The sequence below is a fragment of the Manis javanica genome, chromosome X, assembly GCF_040802235.1.
Source record: "Manis javanica isolate MJ-LG chromosome X, MJ_LKY, whole genome shotgun sequence".
NCBI lineage: Eukaryota > Metazoa > Chordata > Mammalia > Pholidota > Manidae > Manis > Manis javanica.
Genome location: NC_133174.1, coordinates 30,417,535 through 30,442,026, shown reverse-complemented (window position 1 = coordinate 30,442,026; position 24,492 = coordinate 30,417,535). Strand labels below are relative to the sequence as shown.

At 41.3% G+C, this 24,492-nt stretch overlaps 1 protein-coding gene across 4 annotated transcripts in view; it reads right to left on the bottom strand.

The window, feature by feature from the left end:
• Positions 1–20,741, bottom strand: part of LOC140847530 (transmembrane protein 47-like) — a 65,139-nt gene extending 44,398 nt beyond the window's left edge. The window contains exons 1-3 of one of the 4 annotated variants that reach the window (XR_012127577.1): positions 19,908–20,741; positions 16,129–16,250; positions 10,539–10,788 (exon numbers count right to left, since the gene is read on the bottom strand). Coding sequence is in view for 1 of the 4 variants with exons in the window: in XM_073228093.1 (XP_073084194.1) it covers positions 19,091–19,251; positions 19,908–20,133 (387 nt within the window). In the remaining 3 variants the exon portion in view is untranslated. Of the gene's footprint in view, positions 1–10,538; positions 10,789–16,128; positions 16,251–19,042; positions 19,252–19,907 lie in introns of those variants that run through there. The other 3 variants (XR_012127578.1, XR_012127579.1, XM_073228093.1) reach the window with 3 other exon arrangements.
• Positions 20,742–24,492: the final 3,751 nt, after the last annotated feature.

The window sequence follows — 24,492 nt, the reverse complement described above, 5'->3', positions numbered from 1 at the left end:
AATGAAGGGGGTGGGGGAGAGTTGAAGCTGGGAGGCCAATCAGGAGGTACTGTAGCCGGTCCTGATGAGGGACAGTGGTGGCCTGAGAGATGGTGACGACTAAGAGACTGGACAAATTCCAGATGGATTTTGGACAAGTTGACAAGTTTTGCTTATGGGCCAGAGGTGAGGAATGGGAAATGGGATGGGGAAAAACAACTTAGCTCCTGGTGTTTGCACTTGAACACCTCGGTTGAAGGTGTTCAAGTTTAGTAATCTGGGGATGTTTGCAGGTGGACATACGCAGTGGCAGGAAAGGCATGCCATACAAAGTCTGAGATGCCTGTTAGATATGCAACTTTAAATGTCATGCAGATAACCAGATAATCTGTAGTCAAAACATGTAAACCCTCTCTACCGAAAGGGCAAGAGTAGGGACTAGTAAAATCATAATGTTCCTATCATTCTGAATATTTTGACACAGATCAAATCAGGCTAAAAGAGTAAGACTGTCTAGAAAGGAGAAATTACATTGTTCAAGGACAATCTTAGCCTTAAGGGTAGATTTCCGTTATTTTTTTTCCCCAGGGCCAAGTGGTTTGAAGATAATGGACAAGAACATTTGATTTTAATTCAGCTGTCATTGTTCAGTCACCTGGTTCCAGTCCCGCAGGGACAGACTTTGCAAAGGTCCAAGATTTCGGTAGTTCAATTCATTTTGGCCCAGAGCCTACCACGAATACTTGTTCTCTACCATTATCTTTGATCTGGTGTCCTTTGGCATAATGGAGTGGGAACAGTTTCCCACATAGGCTTCTATTCCAAATGCCCCCCCAGCCACGGGTCTTAAAGCTAACCCATTGGCCTCTCATGGCATCAGTCCTCAGTACGAGAGGACTTGCTGATTCCGTCACTGCTTTATTTAGAGTCCTCAGCTTCTTAGCTTGGCAATAAAGTAAATCATAAAACACTTCCTGACTTTCTACATACCCCGGCAGCTTCTGTTACCTTTCAGGTTCTCTGTTGGCACCACCTTGGAGTCCATACAAGATGCTGCAGGGCCAGTGCTTACGTCAGTATGTCTCCGCCCACCCAATTCCAAAGCGCCGCCTTAGGCCTTCTTTGAGTCTGGAAGGGCTCTGCCCAACACTCTAGCCACTGGCCCCGGACGCCAAATGAGCCCTTGAAAAGTGACTAGCCCAAATTATAATGTGCTGTAAGTATAAAATACACATTGGATGTCCAAGAATCAGTTTAAAGAGGAGCATACAAAATATATCCTTAATTTTTTTATATTAAATTAATTACATGTTGAAATGTTAACATTTTGGATATACTGGGTTACATAAAATATATTCTTCATGTTTTAAGAAAGTTAATCTCACCTATTTTACCTTTTAAATGGGGCTACTAGGAAATTTAAAATTACATATATGGCTTGCATTTGTGGCTAAGCTATTTCTAGTGGACAGTGCTATTCTGGACTCTCTGAGTTCTAGTAACTAGACACCCCCTTCAGAAATGTATCTTTCCCTAACAAAGCATGTTTGCCTTAGGTAGCCTAGGATTTACTTCCTAATTCTGTCGCTGTCTATATGGCTTTAGGCAATTTAGTTACCTTGTTGGGTGTTGGTTTCTTTGTTTGCAAAATGGGACCATTAATACCTACCCATTTTATTTGTAAGAGACTGGACAAATTCCAGATGGATGTCCCATTTTATACTGTACAGCTCAGTGCCTGCCAAGTGATGGGCAGGTCCTCATTAATGCTTCTCATCCTCAGTCTGTATAGTTACCAAATGGACTTTTCGAATCTTAAGTCTCCTTAGGGATTGATTTGTCCATAAATGCAGCTCTTTGTCTCTGATCTGGTGTTCTGCACACAAGGCAATTCTCTAAAATGCTCTACTGTTTCTCCATAAGACAATTTCCTATAAAGAGTATTCCTCTAATCGGGAGTCCCACTCAAATGAAAATAATCTGCATGAAAAGGATTTCCTTTAGGTTAACTTGTGTTTAGCCTATATGACATTCCAAAATTTTTACAAAATGCTCCAGGCACAACTGATTTAATTATATTCAGGTTTTATTTTATGCTATTTTTTTTATTCCCTATCCAGAAGATATAAAAATTCATTTTCTCTACACAGTCAGAGCAAAACATAAATATACAAATATTATAACCTCCGTCCCAAATGGAAAAAGCAATCATGAAATTCCCCTATCATTCCCCATCTACAGTGAGGATAAAGCCAAAAAGACTACATGAAAGTCATCAAACAGAAAATATGCATTAGTCACTGCTTTCTTGCCTAAAACTAAAGTTAAATACTCTTTATATGAGTCACTAAGTTTCAAGGAATCAACATATATTAATTTTAAAAGTACAAATAGGGGCGGAGCCAGGATGGCGGCGTGAGTAGAGCAGTGGAAATCTCCTCCCAAAAACACATAGAGCTATGAAAATATAATAAAGAAAAATCTTCCTAAAATAGAGACCACAGGACACAGGACAACATCCAGACCACATCCACACCTGCAAGAACCCAGCGCCTTGCGAAGGGGGTAAGATACAAGCCCCGGCCCGGCGGGACCCGAGCGCCCCTCCCCCCGGCTCCCGGCGGGTGGAAAGAAACCGGAGCGGTTTTTTTTTTTGGCGAGCGCTTTTTGGAAGCCTTAAAGGGACGGGCCCCCGTTGCTAGGGAGGCAGGGTGGCGGGACCGGTGAGCAGGTGCCTGGGACCGGCGCCTGAGGACAAAGGGTATCCCGTGTTTCTCCCTGCGGGACCGGCGGGAGGGTGCCTGAGACCGGTGCCTGAGGACAGAGGAAATCGCGCGTTTCCCCCCTTTTTTTTTTCTCTTTTCTGCGAGTGCTTTTTGGAAGCCTAAAAGGGACAGGGACCCTGGTGCTAGGGAGGCAGGGCGGCGGGACTGGTGAGCGGGTGCCTGGGACCAGTGGCTGAGGACAAAGAATATAGAGCGTTCCTTCCCTGCAGGACCGGTGGGTGGGTGCTTTTTGGAAGCCTTGAAAGGACAGGGACCCTGGTGCTAGGGAGACAGGGCAGCAGGACCAGTGAGCGGGTGCCTGGGACCGGCACCTGAGGACAAAAAAAAGAAAAAAAAAATCGCTTCTTTTTTCCTTTTTTTTTTTTTCTTTTTCTTTCTTTCTGTTCCCTCTCTCATTGTTGCTGTTGTTGTTTTGGTTTGGAGAGTGCTTTTTGGAAGTCTTAAAGGGGCAGGACAGGTCACTTAGACCAGAGGCAGGGAATCTGGGGATCTCTGGGCACTCTAACCCCCTGGGCAGCAGGGAGCACAGAGACCCCTTACGGAGATAAATAGCCTCCTGGCCGCTCCCCCTCCAACGGGGCTCCACCATTTTGGAGGAACAGCCCCAGCCAGGCCAAGCCCACAGCAACAGCGGAGATAAACCCCAAAGCAACTGGGCAGGAAGCAGAAGCCCTGTCTGCACACAGCTGCCCAGCACAAGCAACTAGAGGTCGCTATTCTCCCAGGAAAAGGCTACAAACCAACAAGAAGGGAAGCTCTTCCAGCGGTCACTTGTACCAGCTCTGCAAACTATCTCTATCACCATGAAAAGGCAAAACTACAGGCAGACAAAGATCACAGAGACAACACCTGAGAAGGAGACAGACCTAACTAGTCCTCCTGAAAAAGAATTCAAAATAAAAATCATGAACATGCTGACAGAGATGCAGAGAAAAATGCAAGAGCAATGGGATGAGATGCAGAGAAAAATGCAAGAGCAGTGGGATGAGATGCAGAGAAAAAGGCAAGAGCAGTGGGATGAAGTCCGGAAGGAGATCACAGATGTCAGGAAAGAGATCACAGAAGTGAAACAATCCCTGGAAGGATTTATAAGCAGAATGGATAAGATGCAAGAGGCCATTGAAGGAATAGAAGCCAGAGAACAGGAACGTATAGAAGCTGACATAGAGAGAGATAAAAGGATCTCCAGGAATGAAACAACACTAAGAGAAATATGTGACCAATACAAAAGGAATAACATTCGTATTATAGGGATACCAGAAGAGGAAAAAAGAGGAAAAGGGATAGAAAGTGTCTTTGAAGAAATAATTGCTGAAAACTTCCCCAAACTGGGGGAGGAAATAATCGAACAGACCATGGAATTACACAGAACCCCCAACAGAAAGGATCCAAGGAGGACAACACCAAGACACATAGTAATTAAAATGGCAAGGATCAAGGACAAGGAAAGAGTCTGAAAGGCAGCTAGAGAGAAAAAGGTCACCTATAAAGGAAAACCAATCAGGCTAACATCAGACTTCTCAACAGAAACCCTACAGGCCAGAAGAGAATGGCATGATATACTTAATGCAATGAAACAGAAGGGCCTTGAACCAAGGATACTGTATCCAGCACGACTATCATTTAAATATGATGGTGGGATTAAACAATTCCCAGACAAGCAAAAGCTGAGGGAATTTGCTTCCCACAAACCACCTCTACAGGGCATCCTACAGGGACTGCTCTAGATGGGAGCACCCCTAAAAAGAGCACAGAACAAAACACACAACATATGAAGAATGGAGGAGGAGGAATAAGAAGGGAGAGAAGAAAAGAATCTCCAGACAGTGTATATAACAGCTCAATAAGCGAGCTAAGTTAGGCAGTAAGATACTAAAGAAGCTAACCTTGAACCTTTGGTAACCACGAATCTAAAGCCTGCAATGGCAATAAGTACATATCTCTCAATAGTCACCCTAAATGTAAATGGACTTAATGCACCAATCAAAAGACATAGAGTAATAGAATGGATAAAAAAGCAAGACCCATCTATATGCTGCTTACAAGAAACTCACCTTAAACCCAAAGATAAGCATAGACTAAAAGTCAAGGGATGGAAAAACATATTTCAGGCAAACAACACTGAGAAGAAAGCAGGGGTTGCAGTACTAATATCAGACAAAATAGACTTCAAAACAAAGAAAGTAACAAGAGATAAAGAAGGACACTACATAATGATAAAGGGCTCAGTCCAACAAGAGGATATAACCATTCTAAATATATAGGCACCCAATACAGGAGCACCAGCATATGTGAAGCAAATACTAACAGAACTAAAGAGGGAAATAGACTGCAATGCATTCATTGTAGGAGACTTCAACACACCACTCACCCCAAAGGATAGATCCACCGGGCAGAAAATAAGTAAAGACACACAGGCACTGAACAACACACTAGAACAGATGGACCTAATAGACATCTATAGAACTCTACATCCAAAAGCAACAGGATATACATTCTTCTCAAGTGCACATGGAACATTCTCCAGAATAGACCACATACTAGCTCACAAAAAGAGCCTCAGTAAATTCCAAAATATTGAAATTCTACCAACCAATTTTTCAGACCACAAAGGTATGAAAGTAGAAATAAATTCTACAAAGAAAACAAAAAGGCTCACAAACACATGGAGGCTTAACAACATGCTACTAAATAATCAATGGATCAATGAACAAATCAAAATAGATATCAAGGAATATATAGAAACAAATGACAACAACAACACTAAGCCCCAACTTCTGTGGGATGCAGCGAAAGCAGTCTTAAGAGGAAAGTATATAGCAATCCAGGCACACTTGAAGAAGGAAGAACAATCCCAAATGAATAGTCTAACATCACAATTATTAAAACTGGAAAAAGAAGAACAAAGGAGGCCTAACGTCAGCAGAAGGAGGGACATAATAAAGATCAGAGAAGAAATAAACAAAATTGAGAAGAATAAAACAATAGCAAAAATCAACGAAACCAAGAGCTGGTTCTTTGAGAAAATAAACAAAATAGATAAGCCTCTAGCCCAACTTATTAAGAGAAAAAGAGAGTCAACACAAATCAACATAATCAGAAATGAGAATGGAAAAATCACGACAGACTCCACAGAAATACAAAGAATTATTAAAGACTACTATGAAAACCTATATGCCAACAAGCTGGAAAACCTAGAAGAAATGGACAACTTCCTAGAAAAATACAACCTCCCAAGACTGACCAAGGAAGAAACACAAAAGTTAAACAAACCAATTACAAGCAAAGAAATTGAAACAGTAATCAAAAAACTACCCAAGAACAAAACCCCGGGGCCGGACGGATTTACCTCAGAATTTTATCAGACACACAGAGAAGACATAATACCCATTCTCCTTAAAGTGTTCCACAAAATAGAAGAAGAGGGAATACTCCCAAACTCATTCTATGAGGCCAACATCACCCCAATACCAAAACCAGGCAAAGACCCCACCAAAAAAGAAAATTACAGACCAATATCCCTGATGAATGTAGATGCAAAAATACTCAATAAAATATTAGCAAACGGAATTCAACAGTATATCAAAAGGATCATACACCATGACCAAGTGGGGTTCATCCCAGGGATGCAAGGATGGTACAACATTCGAAAATCCATCAACATCATCCACCACATCAACAAAAAGAAAGACAAAAACCACATGATCATCTCCATAGATGCTGAAAAAGCATTTGACAAAATTCAACATCCATTCATGATAAAAACTCTCAGCAAAATGGGAATAGAGGGCAAGTACCTCAACATAATAAAGGTCATATATGATAAACCCACAGCCAGCATTATACTGAACAGCGAGAAGCTGAAAGCATTTCCACTGAGATTGGGAACCAGACAGGGATGCCCACTCTCCCCACTGTTATTTAACATAGTACTGGAGGTCCTAGCCACGGTAATTAGAGAAAACAAAGAAATACAAGGAATCCAGATTGGTAAAAGAGAAGTTAAACTGTCACTATTTGCAGATGATATGATACTGTACATAAAAAAACCCTAAAGACTCCACTCCAAAACTACTAGAACTGATATCGGAATACAGCAAAGTTGCAGGATATAAAATTAACACACAGAAATCTGTAGCTTTCCTATACACTAACAACGAATCAATAGAAAGAGAAATCAGGAAAACAATTCCATTCACCATTGCATCAAAAAGAATAAAATACCTAGGAATAAACCTAACCAAAGAAGTGAAAGACTTATACTCTGAAAACTACAAGTCACTCTTAAGAGAAATTAAAGGGGACACTAACAAATGGAAACTCATCCCCTGCTCATGGCTAGGAAGAATTAATATCGTCAAAATGGCCATCCTGCCCAAAGCAATATACAGATTTGATGCAATCCCTCTCAAATTACCGCCCACATTCTTCAATGAATTGGAACAAATAATTCAAAAATTCATATGGAAACACCAAAGACCCCGAATAGCCAAAGCAATCCTGAAAAAGAAGAATAAAGTAGGGGGGATCTCACTCCCCAACTTCAAGCTCTACTACAAAGCCATAGTAATCAAGACAATTTGGTACTGGCACAAGAACAGAGCCACAGACCAGTGGAACAGATTAGAGACCCCAGAAATTAACCCAAACATATATGGTCAATTAATATTTGATAAAGGAGCCATGGACATACAATGGCAAAATGACAGTCTCTTCAACAGATGGTGCTGGCAAAACTGGACAGCTACATGTAGGAGAATGAAACTGGACCATTGTCTAACCCCATATACAAAGGTAAACTCAAAATGGATCAAAGACCTGAATGTAAGTCATGAAACCATTAAACTCTTGGAAAAAAACATAGGCAAAAACCTCTTAGACATAAACATGAGTGATCTCTTCTTGAACATATCTCCCCGGGCAAGGAAAACAACAGCAAAAATGAGCAAGTGGGACTACATTAAGCTGAAAAGCTTCTGTACAGCGAAAGACACCATCAATAGAACAAAAAGGAACCCTACAGTATGGGAGAATATATTTGAAAATGACAGATCCGATAAAGGCTTGACGTCCAGAATATATAAAGAGCTCACACGCCTCAACAAACAAAAAACAAATAACCTAATTAAAAAATGGGCAGAGGAACTGAACAGACAGTTCTCTAGAAAAGAAATACAGATGGCCAAGAGACACATGAAAAGATGCTCCACATCGCTAATTATCAGAGAAATGCAAATTAAAACTACAATGAGGTATCACCTCACACCAGTAAGGATAGCTGCCATCCAAAAGACAAACAACAACAAATGTTGGCGAGGCTGTGGAGAAAGGGGAACCCTCCTACACTGCTGGTGGGAATGGAAATTAGTTCAACCATTGTGGAAAGCAGTATGGAGGTGCATCAAAATGCTCAAAACAGACCTACCATTTGACCCAGGAATTCCACTCCTAGGAATTTACCCAAAGAACGCAGCAATCAAGTTTGAGAAAGACAGATGCACTCCTATGTTTATCGCAGCACTATTTACAATAGCCAAGAATTGGAAGCAACCTAAATGTCCATCGGTAGATGAATGGATAAAGAAGATGTGGTACATATACACAATGGAATACTACTCAGCCATTAGAAGTGGAAAAATCCAACCATTTGCAGCAACATGGATGGAACTGGAGAGTATTATGCTCAGTGAAATAAGCCAAGCGGAGAAAGAGAAATACCAAATGATTTCACTCATCTGAGGAGTATAGGAACAAAGGAAAAACTGAAGGAACAAAACAGCAGCAGAATTACAGAACCCAAAAATGGACTAACAGGTACCAAAGGGAAAGGAACTGGGGAGGATGGGTGGGCAGGGAGGGATAGGGGGGGGGGAAGAAGAAGGGGGGTATTAAGATTAGCATGCATGGGGGGAGGGAGAAAGGGGAGGGTGGGCTGCACAACACAGAGAGGACAAGTAGTGACTCTACAACATTTTGCTAAGCTGATGGACAGTAACCGTAATGTGGTTGTTAGGGGGGACCTGATATAGGGGAGAGCATAGTAAACATAGTATTCTTCATGTAAGTGTAGATTAAAAATTAAAAAAAAAAAAAGAAAGAAAGAAAGAAAGAAAGAAAAGGGGGATTACTCCTTAACAGGATAAAACTATTGGTAAATCAAAGATCAACGCATGCTTTAAATATCCTTAATGTTGATCACTTAAAGGGTGTCAGATGATCAGCTATGGAGGTACTCTTTTCTGATAATATTCCTTTCTCTTAATTAAAAAAAAAAAAAAGCAGTTACTGTGTGCTGACCTCCAATGAGTTCTGCACAGTGGTATAGAGGGCATGTCAAAGTGTGGGCAAAGGGTCTGTTTGTTTCTACGCAGAAGATCAAGGCCTAGCTTGGATACCCAGAAAATGAACTAAGATATGAGGAGGAGCTTCCGGCATCAGCACTCTCTGGAGGACTTGTGCCGGGGGATGATCATCAAAAAGCCTCCACAGGGATCCGGACGATGCTGCGGTTGTGGCTGCATCCAGCCCACCGTCTCCTGGACTTGCCATAAGAATGAGGAGGGAGATGTCTAGGCTGGCATGTGCATACAGTGAGACAACGAATTTGACCGGATCTGTACTGTTGGAACTCAACCAGGAGTTGGGAGGGGTGCAAGTTGTAGCACTCCAAAATCTCATGACTATAGACTATCTATGGTTAAAAGAACATATGGGATGTGAACAGATCCCAGAAATGGGCTGCTTTAATTTGTCTGATGGTTCAAGTACAGTTGGACAATATCCATCATATCATAGATAAATTTTCACAAATGCCTAGGGTGCCTAAATGGTTTTCTTGGCTTCACTGGAGATGGATGGTAATTATAGATTTGCTTTGTTTATGTCACCGTATTCCTATTATGTTAATATGTGTGTGCAAATTAGTTAGTAGTTTAAAACCTATACATACGTAAGGTACTATACAAGAAGATATGTCAAAGAAATAATCAATCCTCCCATGTTTCCTTCATATGCTACATCTATAGCTTTTCTTCTTCCTTCCTAATTACAACCCTTAAATAGAATTCGTGCCTCATATCGAATTTACCGAGTATCATAATTCCTCCAGGTGGTAAAGATACCTCGAGACAAGTGCTGGGCATAGAAGCCAGAAGGCATAAATCTGCAAAGAAGTAAAAAGCTAACGTTTGCAAACAATATGGCTTCTCTCTCACTTACCAACTTTACATTTCCCTGTATGGCCCCGGAAGATGACTGGTTAGCCAGAGACGGGTAAGATTCCTCAAGGGAGGAACAACCTAAGACAGGCACAGTCGCAGGGGGGCCATCAGGTGAGAATTTGGGGATCAGCAGAGGTGAGGCTCAGAACCTCACCCCCCCTGCTTTGAGAGAAATCTTCTGCATCCGTGGATGTCTTGCTGCCCTTGTCTAGCCTGGATTAATACTTAGTCCATAGGCACACACCTGATCATTTGATCATCTACATTTGCCTTCTTACAGCACTAAACTATGTTTTCTACCTTTATCTTGCATCTACCTACCACTTCAGCATTTTATTAAAAATAAAAATAATAATAATAATAGGAGAAATGTGGGATCAACATATAAATCAAGTACAAAAATCAAACGAATATTCATATTTGACCTGATTGTTTATAGGTCATATTGCATGATCAAAACCGGAAGTTTCTGTGATGAATGCCCTTGTACTGTTCACCATGTAAGAATTTATTCACTATGTAAGAATTCGTTCACCATGTAAGAACTTGTTCGTTATGCTTCAGAATATTGGAGACTGACGAGAATTAGGCTTGAGATGGATTAATGATTGTACATTGAGCATTGACCCCCCTATACTGAATTTTATTGTTGTTAACAACCATTTGATCAATAAATATGAGAGATGCCCTCTCAAAAAAAAAAAAAAGTACAAATACATTCTGAAAGTATTTTTTAATCCATATTTTGATGTGGAATCTGTTAGGCTTTTCAGTCTGTATCACAGGGCACTTCTCTCTGGAAACTGGGGAAAAATTAAACCAGACTATGAAAAAGTCTCAGCAGTTATGATTTTTATCACAAGAAATACTTGCCATTGGTTTAATGTTTTGCTAGGGCATCTGTGGATGCCACTCATATTACTGTACATGAATGTGCACTTAATTTAAATATTTCTTTGTAAGTGCTCTTAGATTGTATATGTGAGTGCGAGTGCTTATGTGTGTGTGTTGTGTTACCCTGGCTAAAATCCTAGTTTCTTCTTTTCTGTCCTTCTAATTTAGTTGATTTTTTAAATTAAGGTATGATTTACGTACAATGGAGTTCACATTTAGTGATGACCACGTCCAAGAGTTTTGGCAAAAGCATACAGTGGTGTAGCTACCACCACAATCAACATATAGAAAAGTCCCATCACTCCCAGAAATAGTTCATCTCCCATTCCCTGGGAGTGAACACCTCTCCCCATTTTCTGTGTCTACAGTTTTGCCTTTTCCAGAATGTCATATGAATAAAACCGTACAATATGTAGCCTTTTGAGTATGCTTTCTTTCACTTAGCATAATGCAGTAGAGATTCAAACACATTGTTGCATGGGTAAGTCATTCTTTTTCATTGTCGAGTAGAATTCCATTTACGGATATAACACAGTTTATCCATTCATCAGTTGAAGGATATTTGCTTTTTAATAAGTTTTGGACAAACACCCATTTAGAGATTTCAGTGTGAATATATGTTTTCATTTCACTTGAATAAATACCTAGGACTAGGATGGCTAGGTCTATCTGGTAAATGTATTTGAACGTTTATAAGAAATTGCCAAACCATGTCTTAATGGGGCTGTCCCATTTTTCACTCCCACCAGTAACCAGAAAATTCCAGGTGGTCTGCATCCTGATTGTCAGAATTTCAGTTTTAGACATCCGAATGTTAGGTAGAAAAACAGGCATGAGCAGCTGGGGAGGGTTGAAGGGAAAAAACCACCCAAACCCTGCCCATTTAGGGGGACCCATGTGAGGACAACAAAGACTTTGCAGGGAGGTAACTACCTTGCTTTTGGAACCAGGCCAAAAAAGTCCCAACCAGACCACAATGCAGGGGCAATTGAACAAATAAGTACTGCCCCAACCACACCTCCTCATAATCTCATTAACATTGTGGTTTCTGCACACCCCCCTCCCCAACAGGCTTTTCTGTGTGCATTCTGGGAAAGGGTATGTGCACGGAGAAGGGAGGCTATATAAATGAACCTATCAATCAAATGACCTCACCTTGTCAATCCAAGTGGTGCCTACTAGCCAGAATGTAATAAAAAGGCCTCCTTCTTAATACATCCAGGCCTTTGTCCATCTTGACTCAGGCCTGCTCCTCCCTTGGAGCCTATTCAAATCAAACTTTCTCTCTGCTTCACCACTGTGTCTCTGCCTTTCAATTCTTTGTTTTGGTGGGGAAAACAAACAAGGAGAACAAACTCAACCCACAATACTAATCTTGATGTAGTGATAGCTCATTGTTTTAATTTGAAATTGCCTAGTGACTAATGATTTTGTGAATCTTTTCATATGCTTGTTATCCAAATATATTTATATCTGTATATATATATATGTGTATATATATATATATATATATATACACACATAGAAAAATGTGTGTTCAAATCTTTTACCCACTACCTCCCCCCCAATTTTTTATTGATAATTCTGTAGATGTTCTGGGTACAAGTTCTTTATCAGATGTGTGATTTGTAAACATTTTCTCCCTGTCTGTGTATTGGGTTTTCATTCTCTTACTGGTGCCTTTCTAAGAAAGTAAGTTCTAATTTTAATGAAATTCAACTTAACATTTTTTTAATGGATCACACTGTGGTGCTGTGTCATAGAAATTTTAATCTCAAGGTCTCAAAGATTGCCTCCTATGCTTTCTCAAGATGTTTTCTAGTTTCATGTTTTGCATTTAGGTATGGGAGCCACACTGAGTTAATTTAATGTGCTAAAAGAAATGAATAAAGTTAAAAAAAATTTTTCCAAGCAGTTGTTGACTTGTTTCAGCAGCATTTGCTGAAAAGAATGTCTTTCATTATTGAATGACCATTTTGCCTTTGTTAAAGACTAATTTACCACACACATGTGGGTGCATTTTGCTCTATTCATCTATAGCTCTGTTCCATTAATCCATATATAATTTTTTATTCGTACCACACTGTTTTGATTACAGTGGTTTTACAGTAAGGCTTAAATCAGTGTGAGCCTTCAAACTTAGTTCCTTTTAAAATTTTTCAGCTGTTCTCTTTCATTGCCACTCCATATTCCTTTAATATACCTTTTCTGTTTCTATGAAAAGTCCTGCTTGGATTTCACTGTAATTGTGTTGAATATATATACCAGTTTTGGGGAAAACTGATATAATAATTGTTTTTTTAATTTTTTACTAAGGTATGATTGATATACACTCTTATGAAGGTTTGACATGAAAAAACAATGTGGTTACTACATTTACCCATATTATCAAGTCCCCACCGATACCCCAATGCAGTCACCATCCATCAGTGCAGCAAGTTGCCAGAGATCCACTATGTCCGTTCTCTGTGATACTGATATAATAATACTGACTATTCTAATCCATGAACACAGCATCTCTCCTTTTGTTCTGATAGTCTTTGATTTCTTTCATCAGCATTTTGTAGCTGTCAGTGCACAGATCTTAACACAATTGTATGAGATTTATACCTAAGTATTCAGTGTAGGCTCTTTGGGTACTATTTTAAATGGTATTTTTTTTCCTTTTTCAATCTTTCATTGCCAGTATATAGAAATAAGATGGATTTTTGTATATTGGCCTTACATCCTAAGATCTTACAAAACTCATTTATTAGTTTCAGTAGCTTCCTTATACACACTTCCAGTTTTTCTATGTGGACAATTATGTTATCTGCAAGTAGAAATAGTTTAATTTTATTTCCAATTTGTATGTCATTTACATCCTCCATCTTGCCATATTTCACAAGCTAGGACCTGCAGCTCAATGTTGATTAAGAGTGATGAAAGAGGACATCCTTGCCTTCTTGCTGATCTTAGCATGGAAATCATTCAATCCTCTACCACTAACTATGATGCTAGGTGTTGGTTTCTCATAGAAGCCCTCTATCAGGTTGAGAAAGTTTCCTTCCTATTCCTACTTTGCTGATTTTGTATTTTTAAACGGGCATGGATGCTGAATTTGTCAAATGCTTTTAATGAATCTATTGTAGATACTTATATGATTTTTCATTTTGAGTCTGCTAATATGATGAATTACATTGATTTTCTAATGCTGAACTAACCTTGCATTCCTGGTATGAACCCCACTTGGTTGTGATATGCTATTCGTTTGTCTGTTATTTAATTCAGTTTTCTAACACATTGTGAAGAATATTTGCCCCTATTTTCATAAAGGATACGGGTCTGTATCTGTAGTTTCCCTATAATTTTTAGACTGGTTTTAGTATCAGGGTAATGCTGGCCTCACGGGATATGTTGGGAAATACTTGTCCCTCTTCAATTTTCTAGAGCAGTTTTATATTGTGCTTATTTCTCACTTGAATATATAGGAGAATTCACCAGTAAAACCAGCTGTACCTGGAATTTTCTTTGTGGGAATTTACCTAAAAAATAAATTTATTTAGTAGATGCAGGGCTATTCAGGGAATCTATGTCTCTTTGAGTGAACCTTGATACCGACATGTACACAACATGGTCACTGTGGATTGTTGTGGTTGTATTTTTATGTAGGATTTTTCTATCTATGTCCATACATTGGATTAGCCTGCAGTTTAATGTCAACTATGCTGTTGAATTTATTGGTGTAAAGTTGATCATTACTAAAGGGAATACTTCTGACAACAAATGCATGGGTTTTTCAACAACAGATGTCGGCAAGGATGTGGAGAAAGGGGAACCCTCCTACACTGCTGGTGGGAATGTAAACTAGTTCAACCACTGTGGAAAGCAGTATGGAGGTGCCTCAAAAAACTCAAAATAGAAATACCATTTGACCCAGGAACTCCATTCCTAGGAATTTACCCTAAGAATGCAGAAGCCCAGTTTCAAAAAGGCATATGTACCCCTATGTTTGCCACAGGACTATTTACAATAGCCAAGAAATGGAAGCAACCTAAGTGTCCATCAGTAGGGGAGTGGATAAAGAAGATGTGGTACATATACACAATGGAATATTACTCAGCCATAAGAAGAAAACAAGTCCTACCATTTGCAACATGGATGGAGCTAGAGGGTATTATGCTCAGTGAAATAAGCTAGATGGAGAAAGACAAGTATCAAATGATTTCACTTATACGTGGAATATAAGAACAAAGTAAACACTGAAGGAACAAAACGGCAGCTGAGTCACAGAACCCAAGAATGGACTAACAGTTACCAGAGGGAAAGGAACTGGGGAGGATGGGTGAGAAGGGAGGGAGAAGGGGGAAAAGGGGGCATTACGATTAGCACACATAATGTAGCAGGGGTGGGACACGGGAAAGCAGTATATACAGAGAAGACAATTAATGATTCTGTAGCATCTTACTATGCTGATGGACAGTGACTGTAATGGGGTATGTGGGGTGGACTTGAAAATAGGGGGAGTCTAGTAACCATAATATTGTTCAAGTAATTGTACATTAACAATATCAAAACTTTTTAAAAAAGGAAAAAAAATGTGTGGGTTTTTATCCCACACCAACCAATTCTCCAACTTGCCAGACACCAACTGACTGAGTGTCCTAAAATTCAATTAGGATACTACCCAGAGTTAGCACAGATCCCACACTTTAAGGACTCTATTCCACAAGGCTGTCCCCCAGTTCATGTACCGATTATGTCTAGGTTCTCATTTGTGCTTCTGATCAATAGGCTATAGCTATAATAATTTTCTAGAATGGCTTATAGAACTCAGGAAAATATTTCACTTACTGGATTACCAATTTGTTATAAAAGGATACTACTCAGGATCAACCAGATGGAAGAGAGGCACAGGGCAAGGGACACAGTTTTCATGACTTAAGTGTTTCACCCCTCCCAGCACCCCCAGGTGTTGACCAATTTGGAAGCTTTCTGAACCCCTTTGATTAGGGTTTTTATGGAGGCCTCGTTATGTAGGCATATTGATTACATCATTGGCCATTACTGATTAATTCAACCTCCAGCCTGTCTTGCATCAGAAGGGCAGGAGGAAGAGCTGAAAGCTCCAACACTAATCACGTGTCTGGTCCCTCTGGCAACCAGCCCTCTATCATTAGGGGCTTCCCAAAAAAAAGTGACATCACTGTCATAATTTCAGGTGTGCTTGAAAGGAAGTCGTTATGAATAACGAAAGATGCTCTTCTCACCTTTACCACTCCAGAGCTGTTTCAGCACTCCAAGTACTATCACGAAAGATTCTTCCAGCGTTCTTATCACTTCGAAAGTTACAAGACTTTTAGGAATTGTGGCCAGGAGCTGGGGATGAAAACTAAAATATATATTTCATATTGTATCACAGTATCACAATTACACTCCCTCATTATTCTTTGAATGAGCGTATGACCTGACGTGATGTATTCTCTGTCATTTCTGAAATTGGTAATTTCTATCTTCTCTTTTTTTTCCCTGATCAGTCTGTCTGGAGGTTTATCTTTTTGCTTGTTTACGTCTCTCAAGGAATCTGCTTTGATTTCATTGATCTGATCTATTTTGATATATTTTTGTTCTGTTTTCTATTGCACTATTTTCTGGTCATATCTTCAGAATTTCCTTGCTTTTGCTAGATTTGACTTTAGTCTTCTACTTTTATAATAATGGTTTTGAGGCTTTTCTTCCTTTTTAACGTAGGAATTCAATACTATAAATTAACATGCAAGCATCACTGTAGTTACAGCACACAAATTTTGACTTGCTGTCTTTTGTTCTCATTCAGCTCCAAATACTTTCTAATTTTCCTCTGATCTCTTCTTTGACTGTTGGGTCCTTTGGAAATGTATTATTAGCTTCCCAAAAGTTGACCATTTTTCAGATATCTTTATGCCAGTGAGTTTAATTCAACTTCATTGTGATCAGAGAACACATCCGTCTTCCATGACGTGAATACTTTTATACTTAATGAGACTTGTGTTGTAGCCTGGGATGTAGTGTGTCTTGGTAAATGTCCTATGTGTACTTGAAAAAAAAATGTGCTAAGGGATATGTTTCTTAAGTTTCTTCACTCTATCATTTTTCTTAATATGAATGTGATTTCTTCTTTCTCACCCTTTTTCTCTGGGTTATAACAAATATTACCCAGTGGTGGTCTGTAGACAGAGCTCCATGGTTTTGAACTGTGTAAAAGTGTTGCTTATTCAGAATGTAGGTATTTTCATTTTTCATATGTGTATACACTCATGTACCCATTTCCCAGATCAAGATATCGTTTGCATTTTAAAATATTTTTTAAAAAAGGTAATTGAATGATGATGGTGAACTACATACAAAAATTATCTATACACATACACACAAGAGAGGGTGCCATTAGGAGACCAGAAATTGTGAGGAATTCTTGAAAGACAGGAAAAGCAGAGGCTTGTAGATTGATTAATTCAGAGACTGTGAAACATCTGCCCTAGAAAGTTGATCACATTCAGAGAAACTCTAAGAACTGAGTAAACGATATGGCAGCACTGTGTAGGGCCCTTGGCCAAATGTGAGATGAAAGAGCTACTCTGTGAACACACCTGTTTCTCCTGCCCTGCTGGGACCCTCCTCCACCCTTATTGACATTGGCAAGTAAGCGCCTGTGGCATTTGGCCACCTTTAATCTCCCAAAACTGCACTCCAAAGACACCGAAAGAGCTTAACACAGCTGGAGACCTGCAGAGAAGGGAAACAGAAGAAGTGTACATCTACCTGGAAGGGAAAGACATTAGTATTCTAATATGAGAAATATATTTCTCTTGGCAACAGGGAGGGTCCCAAGGTAATCTGTAAACTCCATGCCATGTATCCCCAAAGGAGGCCACTGAATGATTGACACACTCTGCCCTCCCATTCCAAAGACAAACCTATTAATAAAATGGACATCACAACTGTAGATCAGATCCATGCTGATTACCTAGGTTAACCAGACAAGTCCTTATTCCTAAATATGAATGAACAAAGGTTTGCCAGGTACTTGAAAAAAATAAAGAGGGATCGAAATGAACATACAATTTCTTTGCAAGTGGGGAGACCCAGATATAAATCAGTAAAATAACTTTGCCGAAAGTTCGAATTCTTATTTACAGAATTTTAAGGGAAGAATGTGGATATATGCAATAAGAAAAGACTGCTATACAAGGGACCAGTTAGGGTACCCAAGTTGATGCAATTACTGCAACGTGAAAAACTCATTAAACGCCAGGCGCTCAGGGCAGTCTCCTGACTCAACCAGGTTTTGATGGACCAGGAACAGACCTGGCGCCCCGCCCCCTAAAGTAACGGATGCTCCCCGCAAACCACCAAAGGACCCCGTCTCCGGTCTCACCCACGAGCTGCCCCCAGCCAGGAGCCCACCGCCGCCAGCTGCCCTGCAGACCCCGCTTTCGCTCCCCCTGCACATCTTGCATCCTACTCTCATGCTGCTCACATGAGTTTGTGTCAGTGTGTGGGTGGATGTGTGTGTATATGTGTGTTTTAACATAACTGGCTTTGTCTTAAAGTAGTCACGTTCCTAGACCAATTATGATCTAGCCTGAATAAAGTGTCATTTGTAAATGTGATCAAAATGTTATTTAGAACCTTCACTACCTATACCAAGTATCACGGAATGTTAGAGTACAGTATGGCTCGTGTTTTTAAACTAACAAAATCTGGTTCTTCATACGGTTTTTTTTCAAGGAATACACATTTTAGATATTCTGCAGTTTTGACAAACCTAATGACTCTTCATCCTTTATAATTCTCCCTTAAAGGAAAAGCAAGTACCTGTTTGAAATGCATGGTGCTGAAAGTACTTTACCGATGAACAATGTTATTTTTAGTTTAAAAATATAATTTAAAATTCACAAAAAGTTCTAAGAGTAGTACAAAAAATGCCCTTTACCCAATTTGCCAATCGTGTTTTGCCTTATTCGCGTTATTTTCTCTCCACTCCTACACACACACACACCACACACACACACACACACACACACACACACACACACACACACACACTCTTTTTCTGTCATTTGAGAGTAAGTTGCGAATAACTGTGCCTCTCTACTGCATACCTCATCGTGCATTTCCTAAACAAATTCACACTTAACCACTCTGTGATCAAAATCAGTAAATTTAACATCGCTACAATATTATCTAATATCCCTATTTGAATTCTTTATAGCCTGTTGGTTTCCACTCCAAAATCCAATTCAGCATCAACTCTTGTCTTGGCACGGCCCACAGTGGAGATCCACCTGCAGCTTCCTGCGCTGGCTGAATCAGCTCCAAGCTGCAGGCAGCTCTTGGAGAAGACCAAGTAAGGTCTGGAGGAGAGAGGAGGTATTTGGACAGGGAGGGAAAGAAGGGCAACTCACAGTGCCAACGACGGTGTCACCAAAAGAGGAAAGCCTTTCCCCCTCCCAACCCTCCACATCCCTCCGAAATTTAAGGAAACAAAATCCAAACCGAAACTCGCTGGGAAAAAACCCAGAGAAAGCGGAGCAGGACAGGCAGAAACGGGGGCACGAAGAGGTAAACTCAGGCAAATTCCTCCTTGAGAGGAGGGCGAAGAGAGTGGGGAGGACTGCGCACAGCGCCCGCAGCATCTTGGTTGACTTGGGGCGTTTCTTTTTTAACGGGGGTATGGAAGGCGTTACATTTTTAGCGCAGCCGCGTGCTTCTCGCCTGATGTGATAACAATCACCCCCAAAGAGCTAACGGGTTACTCCAGGGCCCGAGGAACGGCCGCGGGAGGAGGGAGAGGGCGTGGGACGGCGCCTTGGGTTTGGCGACCAGGGCTGGGGAGAGGAGAGGGCTGGGTGCAGCGAGGCGGCAGGAGCCCGGAGCCGCGAGGGGCCAGGACGGAGGGAGGCGCACAAGGGCAGGGGACACCGGGGGTGGGGGTGGGGGGTGGCCGTCTGGGCGGGGGGCGCGGGCAGCCGGAGCGGGAGGCAGGGGGCGCGGCGCGCCGGGTCCTCACCGCCGCTGAGCGTGGACTCGCAGTGCCAGATGTCCGAGCTGGCGGGCTTCCGGCAGGACTCCCAGAGGGACAGGTAGTACTGGTGGTCGGCGGTGACCCAGGCGGGGCTCAGCACGGCCCCCAGGTGCAGACACAGCGCCAGGAAGATGCCCACCAGCCCGACCAGCTTCAGCGGGGTCAGCACCGACACGCGCACCTCCTCCATGCCGCTGCCCGCCGAAGCCATGCCCGGAGTCCGACCGCCCCCGGAGCCCAGCAGCCGCGCCGCCGCGCCCCCGAGCGCGAGGACTCGCTCCCTCCGGGCTCCGCGCGCCTCCCGCCGCGCCGCGCAGCTGAGTCGGCTAGGGCGGCGGGCCGGGCGGGGGTCGTGGGCAGCCGCAGCGACGCCCACCCGCCCTGCCAGCGCCCGCTCCGCCTGGCCCCTTCGCAGGCTGCAGGAGGCAGTGCCCAGCGGGGACGCGCCGTGTCAGGCACTGGCGGCCTGCCAGCCGAATAGGGAGCGGGTCCCCTTCTCACGTGATCTCACATAAGTGGAATCGCGTATTTGTCCTAGTGTGTCTTGCTTATTTCTCTTACCATGTTGTTTTTAAGGTTCATCCCTGTTGTAGCATGTATCAGGATTTCATTCCTTTTTAAGGCTGAAAAATATTCCGTTGTGCAACCGTTCCCGGGGGGAACTGTGGATGGATACACTTTAACACCCCCAGTGACTGAGAGGAAAGATAGTACTGAACCCTATATGTACTTTTCTTACATATACATACCTATGATAAAATCTGTCAATGAGGCGCAGTTATGAGATTAACAATAAAGTGTGACAATTAATACACTTAAATAAAAGTTATGTGAATGTGGTTTTTCTCTCAAAATATCTTACTGTACTTGTGATGATGTGAGATGATAAAATGCCTACACAATGAGGTGATGTGAGGTGAATGACATAGACATCCTGACATGGCGCTAGGCCACTACTGACCGTCTGATCACGTGCCATCTGCCTCCGGACAGCAGCTGACCATAGATGACTGAAACCCGGGGCAGGCAGTAAACCATATTTTGTTTACCCGTCCATCTTTCTGTGGACGTCTGCACTGTCCACCTTTCGCATATTGAGAATCTTGCTGCTTCAAACACTCGTGGACAAATACCTGGTGAAGTCCCTACTTTTCATTGTTTTGAGTATATATCCAGCAACGGAATTGCGGGCCCGTGGTAATTTTTCATGTTTTGAGGAACTACTGTACTCTTTTCCACTGCACCATTTCACTTTCACACCAGAAATGCACAAAGGTTCCAATATTTACACATCTCACCAACACTTATTTTCTATTTTGTTTTTTGTAATAACCATCCTAATGGATGAGAAGTGGTACATCCCACTGTAGTTTCAATTCGCATTTCCCTAATTAATGATCAGTGATGTGGCTGGCACCCTAATGATAAGCACATTTTTTTATGTGCTTATTGGCCATCTGTTTATCCTCTTTGGTGAAACATCTGTTGGTGTTCTCTGCCCATTTTTATACTGGGCTGTACTGTTGTTGTTGAGTTTTAGGAGTTCTTTATATATTCTGCACATTACCTCCTTATTAGATGTATGATTTGTAAGTATTTGCTCCCATTCTGTGGGTTGCCTTTTCACTCTCTTGATAGTGTCCTTTGGAGCACAAAGCTTTTATTTTTTATGAAGGCCAATTTATATGCTTTTTCTCTTGTTGCCTGAGCTTTGGGTGTCATATTTAAGAAAGCACTGCCAAATCCAATGTCCTCAGGCTTCCCCCTATGTTTTCTTCAGAGGTTTGTAGTTTTAGCTCTTCCATTTAGGTCTCTGATTCATTTTGAGTTAATTTTGTATATGATGTAACATATGGGTCCAGCTACATTCTTTTGCATGGGGATACCCAGTTTACCGCATATCATCTGTTGAAGTGACTTTTTTCCCCCAGAACTATACAGTTTTGAAATACTAAACTTTTTGACGACACGAGAAGTCACGAGGAAGGGGTGCTACGCTATGAAGAGTCCAGTCTTCCTCATCTTGCTTTTGCCGTATCGCAATTCACACCTATTCCACATCTGTCAGTCCCAACTTTCCCTCTTCTCCCCACCTGCTCACGCAGTAGATTCCATCCCCAGTGCTCTCAAAGTGTGGTCCGTGGATTCCAGCAGTTCTGGCATCACTTGGGAGTTCACTAGAAATGCAGATTCTCACCCCACTCTAGACCTAAGGAATCAGTCAGGATCTAGTTTAATGTGATCCCTAGCGGCTCATGTACAAGTGAAGTTTGAAAAGCACTGATCTACACCTTCTTCTCAGGCCCCTCAGGATTCTACTACTACTACGAGCACCAGTATGAAGGCAGCTGCTAAGAGAATAATCATTCACCATTTTGTACCCTATTCTTCAGCACATCACCTGGTGACCAGGAGAAAGGTGATTCTCAGCAGAATCCACTGGCCATGGTTTTGGTCCCATTGGCTATGCTGAGTCAGCTGTTTGTTTTGGCTGGCATCAGTGTATTCCAGACTCAACAGGTTCTCAATGACTGTTAGGTTCCCACTTCTGAGAGCTCCCACTTCTGCATCTGGTAATATGTTAAGTGACAGATGTAGATAAATAATGATGACTTTCCAAGGGTACGTTAAATAACCACCTTTAAATTCTGAGGGAAGTGGGACTTCCTAAAAAGGAGATGTGAGGACTTTGAGGAAATCTTACCTCTCGAGGGACATCTGTTCAGCTGGTGAAATTGGCATAAACAATTGTTCAAAGTCGCTAAAGATCCATCAAAGGACCTACAACAAAGTGAGAAGCATTTATTTTTCTAAATCTATGGAAACTGAGTAAGAGTGGTGGGAAACATGTGACATGACCCACACTACTAAGGCAATCTTTTGAAAATGGGCCTTTTATTAAACTGCCGGAAGTCCACAGTATTCTTTCAACAGATCTCTCCTCGGGTTTATCTGACAAGATGATTTGCATCTTAAAAGGTGTAGAATTGCACACAAACAAGCTCAAAGCTGGAGTGAATCTTTATAACTAATTCCCCTGAAGCAAAGAGTCTTTGTTCTCTTTGCATAACAACTTCAAAATTCTAGATGTCCTAGATCATCTCAAAACCAGATCTGTTGAGATGATCTGTTCCAGAGGGCTCCGCATCTGAGCGCAGCTCCCACCTCCCCAACTTATTGAATGGAACAGCTATTCTGAATGGAATCCAGACAACTGGATAATGGAGAGAGAATTAAAGTGAAAGACAATAAAGTTGACTTGAAATGCAGATTAAATCTCACTTTATATGAGTAGTGGATAGGCCGTGTAAAAAATAAAAGAGAAATAGAAGTTACTGATTCTTAGAGCTAACAAATGAGATGGAAAGACCAGGTGGTAACCCTTGCGGGGAGCAATTTTTCATGCCTAGCAGAGGATCAAAACTAGACTTCTATTTTTTTTTTTTCACTATCAACTTGTAAGTGAAGCTGCAAGTTCCCAGAACTCTTTATTATGACTTGATAAAATATTACAAATTTTAATAAAGCAAAAAAGGTATGTATAATTCCCTCAATGCTAAAGCCCCTGCCAAACAGCAGGGGAACTGCTAGAACTCACTCTGGGACCTGAGGGGCTAGTGAACACCATTGATTATGTCCCCTCCCTGCCCTGAAACACTGCTAATGTTGATGGGAGCATGGTAAATGCCATTGTTTACAATCCCCCTGCACATTGCTAGTGTGGACAGGAGACGGGTGTGTGCCACTGCTTACCTTCTGCACCCGCGTATTGAAAGTGCAGATGGGAGCAGGGCGATAAGTAGCGCCAAATAGAGTATCGAAATCCAACAAGATATCTATTGGATTTGACGTTATGAAATCAGTTTCCTGGATTTTTCATTGTGAAGTCTGGAGGTGCATAGTTCAAAGCCTGCTGAAGTCTCCTTACTCAAGGATTGACTTGCTTCAGTCAGGCCAGTTCATACTGATCTTCTCTTACATGAACTTCCTAAGGCCCTTGCTGTGCAATATCACTCAGTTTTGCATTCATCACTGTTTAATCAAATATCTAGGCTTTCAGTACACAGGGATCTCAAAAGAGATGTGTAACTCCCTTTGCTCAACATTTGTCCTTTTTACAAAGACCCCGTAACAGAAGTCTTGTTTAAAGCTTGCTTAGGACCACAGTTGTAACGAGTAGAGTGAGAACCAAAGTTTAAGACTATTGACTTCTCCAGAGCACCATTGATTTTCAGTTCATTGTTCCTTATTCTTGACCATATGTTCATGCATAATATCTTTGTTAAGTATTTGCATTTTAGTCATCTGTTTACAAGGTGCCAAGTGTTTCATTTGGGTCTTTATGAGGAGATAGTATGTTTCTAGAAACTTATTATTTTGTATCTCAGTCTTAAGAAAACCCATGGATTTAATTGAATAAATTATATATGCTCATTATATTGGTATTATCAGAGGGTCGAAAATGAAATCGGTGGTCTCCCCCTGTACCATACTCTAATTCCAGTCCTGCAATGGACCCATTGTTTGGAATCTCACATGCTTTCTTTTATCCTTTTTCCTTTTCTACGCA